The 5,142-nt window shown below is 36.4% G+C and overlaps 1 protein-coding gene across 1 annotated transcript in view; it reads left to right on the top strand.

Moving 5' to 3' along the window:
* LOC102681125 overlaps positions 1 to 2,997 on the top strand; it is a 52,898-nt gene extending 49,901 nt beyond the window's left edge. Inside the window, exons 3-4 of the mRNA XM_031512211.1 lie at positions 772 to 975; positions 1,451 to 2,997. Of these exons, the coding sequence (XP_031368071.1) occupies positions 772 to 975; positions 1,451 to 2,185 (939 nt within the window). The 3' untranslated portion in view covers positions 2,186 to 2,997. The remainder of the gene's footprint in view (positions 1 to 771; positions 976 to 1,450) is intronic.
* Positions 2,998 to 5,142: the final 2,145 nt, after the last annotated feature.

Below are 5,142 nucleotides of genomic sequence, written 5' to 3'. Positions count from 1 at the left end.
ATACCGGCCAACAGCCGCAACTAATGTCTTCATCCTTTTCAACCACCTTTTCAAACCCCTTACGCCTCTCTTTCCGTGCCTTTTCTTTTCCCAACGAAAGCAACGAGTAGCGGGTGAAATTCACGCCGGCTTTAAATCGTGCTTTGCGCCGCGAGCGTTCACGCGAGCAAAGGGTTGAAACTCGCCATGAATCAAGACACCCCGGGGGGTCGTTGCTTCCTCGGCTAGGGCTGCCCTCCTTCCTTCGTGTAATTCCGACATTTAACCGTTGTGACCGGGTCCACTGTTGGACGTGCTTTTAATTATTCGGGATAAAGATGATAAATTCTTGGGAATTTTCTTTCGATTATGGGGAGGGGGGAGAGAAGAGGAGAGATGACAGTAATGTGTAGAAATATGTCGGAAAATTGTAAGGAATTTGGACGAAATAATTTGGAAAATTTGAAAAATTTTCATTTGTTTGAGAAAAGTTGTGTTTCGAAGAAGAATTAAAAAAGAAAAGGAGAAAGGAATTTTTTTAATTCTCGGAAAATTAAAATATCCGAATAATTGGTTAAGATTTTGGATAATTTGGATTTCTTTTGAATCTTTTTGAATGGGTAAAGATTCAAGAAATATTTTGAATTGCTCTAGAAAAAGCAAAAGTTTTCCAAAATTTCTTCTAAATATAAATATTATTTTTCAAATTTCATTTTCGTTTTAAGAAATATTTTCGTCAAGAATACTTTCTCTTTCAGGACAGATAATAACCAGATTTTATTTTATTTTCAGGTATGGTTCCAAAACAGAAGGGCAAAATGGAGGAAGAAGGAGCACACGAAGAAGGGTCCAGGAAGGCCGGCGCACAACGCTCATCCTCAAAGCTGTAGTGGCGAACCAATTCCACCTGAAGAGTTGAGAAGGAAGGAGAGGGAAAGGCGGCAGAAGAAATTGCTGAAAGCTCTTGAACGACAGCAGAGGAAATTAGCTGCAAAGGTAATCACTAATGCAATCTACTTTCTCAAATACATTTAAGAATACTTTAATGCTTCGATAGCGTGTTAAAAAAATAATTGATTATAATTTCATCGTATGTAATTTAATATCTAAATGTAATTTCTTTCCGACTTTTATTTGTCGTTTCAATCTTCAAAGAATTTTCAGAAAAGTATAAAGGAAAAAAAAAAACAATAACATAAATCATCTTCCTTACCTCAATTCTACACTTTCTCCCAATTAAAATAATCTCATAACTATAGTTATCAAATATCATTTCACACTTTCGAATATTTTTAAAAAAAGAAAAAAACGAATAATCAAAATACTTCGTAACGAAGTGAACCATTCATTCTCTCTCTAAATAAAATCTCTAATCCATCTCTAAGCTGTGCAATTTCCATATAAATCTTCATATCGAAACGACCCCAAAACTGGAACCCCAGAAGAGAAGAACGAAATATTCTCGTTCCAGGGAATCACCGTCGACCTCTCGACCCTTCGAGCGGAATGGGAGTCCCGAAGCGCGGCAGCATCCGGCGGAAACTCCCTGAACGGAAGCCTGGGAAGCTCTTTCAACCACTTGAGCAACAACAACGAGAGCAGCAGTGTGTCTGGCTCTGGCAACGACGCGAACGAGGAGATAGACGTTGTCGGGGGTTTGGATTCTTGCAGCGAGAGCGGCAGCGAGAGGGTCGACTCCACCGCCGATGGTTCCATCGATGGAGAGTGTTACTCGAGACTGGGGAGCAGTGGCAACGATCAGAACGATCCTCGAAGATCGGTGAACCAGGTCGCGGGAAGTCTTCAGAGTCCAAACTCGAGCCTGAGCCTGGACCACTTGAATCACCAGCAAGGGATCCATCATTGGGGCCTGACCTCTCTCCTCGAGAGAAGGAGAGAGTTGGTGAACATCAACAGCGCGGGTGGACCACGTCAAACAACGAACAACCCCGGAAGAACATCGGTCAGGCAACAGACCAGCGAGGAGGAGGTGCAGAGCAGTAGCATAGACCTGTCTGTGAAAGGGAGGGAGGAGAGGAAAAGGCTCAACCCTTTCTCTATCGATAGTTTACTGGGTAATAACAGAACGAGCACCCCCGGTATCCACAACGAATACAGAGCCTCGACGCCCACTCTGTCCAATGGCAGGGAGTCGATCAGCCCGACGTCACCGATCTCGGTTCCAACTTCGCCATCCACCACGTAGTGAGCCAAGAATCCGTGTTTCTTCTATTCGTACAGTGGCCAATGAGTTATGGTGTTGGAACACAACGAAGAGTAAGGGCCAGTTTCGCGAGGACATTTATTAAGAAACATTATCGAGAACAACGAGACGGAAGATAGAGTTTCTCACTGTTTTAGGATAACAATTGTATTATCTGTTCTAAAAAAAAATGGGAACGAGAGTTCCTGATGGATCTGAGAGTGATACAAGGATTGGAACGTGGATTCGTTTTTCGTTTCTCGGTGAAAACGATTGTTGACGATTTCGTTGACGCCGATCGATGAAGTTTGAAGATGTTTGAAGATGTTTGAATTGAGAAACGATGAGTTTCTTTTGCGAGAGAAACGGTGATTCGATCGACGAGAGTTTCCTCTATCGAGACGAGAGGAGAAAGGAAAGCTTATATCAGTTTCGACATATCTGCATCGAGTGCGTGAGTGACGTTGAGACTGCGTGTCACTGCGTGGTTCTGACTTTCTTCTTTTGTCCTGCGTGTTCGAGTGTGGAGATCGAGACGAGAATGTGCAATAAAACACACGGATGAATCGTTCTTTTCTTCCCTCTCTTCTTCAAGTGTTACGTTAGAGGGAGAGAGAAAGAGAGAGAGAGAGAGAGAAAGAGAGAGAGAGAGAGTTATTACGTTAAGTGAGGATGCGTGTGCGAGAGAGCGACAGACTGCGCGTGTATTTAATGTAAATAGCTCGAAAGTATGGACGATTCCGTTTTATTTAAATCTGATTCGTAGCCGATACCCCTCCCAGTGTTCGTCTGATTCGCGGATATTATTTAAAAAAGCAATAGAGATTTTCGCCTGGCACGCGTGTATATATAACAATAGAGATTAAATCGAAAGTTTTAGACATTGCGTGGAGGGATGCCGAAATGAGAAAATAAAGAAGCGGTACAAAGCTGAATTACGGGATATATCTCCTCTTCTTCTTTTTTTATGCGTCGTGCAAGAGTGCATTCTGTGAGAAAGAGAGAAAAAGAGAGAAAAAGAGAGAAAGAGAGAAAGACAGAGATGTTGAAGATCGATAAGAAGAGTGAAGAGGAGAAGAGAGAGAGAAAGAGAGGGAGAGAATGAAAGAAAAAGAAAGAAAGAGAGAGAGAGAGAGAGAGGAGATGTTATGAGATGCCATAAAATTTGGGATGCGAGACAGTATCTACCGTATATTCATTTCAAATATATTAATTTATTCTCAACACTACATAGTATCGTGTGATAAATGTGCACCATCATCCATTCCTTCTCTCCTCTTTTGTGCTACCTTCATCGATTTATATAAGAGGTAAGTTGATTTTTTCTTTTTTTTTAAAAAAAATTGAAAATTGAAAAAGATAAATAATTTTAGAAATTTACGATTCCAGATAATTGATAAAAAATTAATATTTTTTATAAAATTTTTTACTAAAATTTGCATTCCTTCTATTTTCTTTTTAATACGCAATGATTCTACGTATCAAAATATTTTTTTATGGAATAATTCATTTCTGTAAATGTTTTAACACGATACCATTTTATAAAAAAAAATTTTTAAAAAATGCCTTTTAATTATTTTTATATTTCGATCATTCGACAACGGCACAAATATTTTTTATTTTTAATTCGTTACATCGTGTGTTTAAAATTTAATAGAACATTTTTTAATAATCAGTTTTTTTATTCCGCGCGAGGACAGTCCGCACGCGAGGTTTTTTCATAATTCGCGAAAATTATATTTCACGGATTAATTTTTGGAATTTTGATACACGTAGCACGGCAATAATCAACAAACCTTGAGATTCTTCGATATTCGTCGATCAAAACAATGGCAAAGGTTGCGTCGAACCGAGTCGATTCGTTTAGTCTTTCGTTGACCACCGCCGTGTTTACGTCGTATTTCGATGTTCTAATCGTGAAATAAAATTAATTCGCATCCAATTTGAGATCAGAAAATGATTTTTACTAACAATTACCGACATTGATTAATTGTTTTTAGTAATAATTAATTCGATTCTTGCGCGGGAGTATAATTATGAGAATTGAGGGGATAATTGACGCGACTTCCACTCGTTTCTTTTCGTTCGAACTCTCGTTATCGTTACGTTGATCTAATCGAAGAGGACATTATTTTTAGAGTTGTTTGTGTTAACGAGCATCGTGTAGATGTTTCATTATTATTAATAATGATTAATTAATAGTAATTAATTGAGGAACACGTGGTAAAAGAGTGATAGTGATAGAATGATAGTGAGGTTAACAATGGCGTCGGGATTAAAGAGGTCGCTGAAGTGCTAAGACTATAGAAGGATTGTAAGTAATGTTTTTAAAAATTTTGCGCAATATTTGTAGTAGTAGATTTATATTTGCGAATAATTTAATATTATATATAAAAATATTTAGAAATTTTTTGTTTTTTGTTCGGAAGATTTTTAAATATTATCGTTTGATATGTAAATTGATTAATTTTTTGGTTAATTTTAATGGAAGATCGAAATTATAATAAAGAATTTTAATCAATTTTCATATTAAAATTAAAAATGTTATTTTTTTTATACGATTATTTGTATATTATATAAACGAGAATGAATATATGTAGGCAAACAATTAGTCATACAATTTTTATTACATATTTGGAACGGAAAATCTGGAACTTTTATATTTGATTCATCAAGTTTGATTTATGATGCATTCAATTTATTTCATGATTTATCTTCAAAATTAATATATTATTTATCATTATTTGTTATTATAAAAACTTTGAAAATGAAGATTTATAATGTTTGTAGTTAAAATTGGAATAATTTATTACTTTCAATAAAATATTTTAAAAACTTCATTTAATTTAAATCGATTTTGTTATTGTTTTTCAAAAGGAATTACAAGTATCGTAATTTGTAAATTTACGACTTGTATTAAATTTTTTATTAATAAAACACGTTACATTAATTCTACAGAA

The sequence above is a fragment of the Apis dorsata genome, unplaced genomic scaffold (genome assembly GCF_000469605.1).
Source record: "Apis dorsata unplaced genomic scaffold, Apis dorsata 1.3 scaffold_397, whole genome shotgun sequence".
Taxonomy (NCBI): Eukaryota; Metazoa; Arthropoda; class Insecta; order Hymenoptera; family Apidae; genus Apis; species Apis dorsata.
The sequence above is the reverse complement of the archived record's forward strand: the minus strand, read 5'-3'. Positions and strand labels throughout refer to the sequence as shown.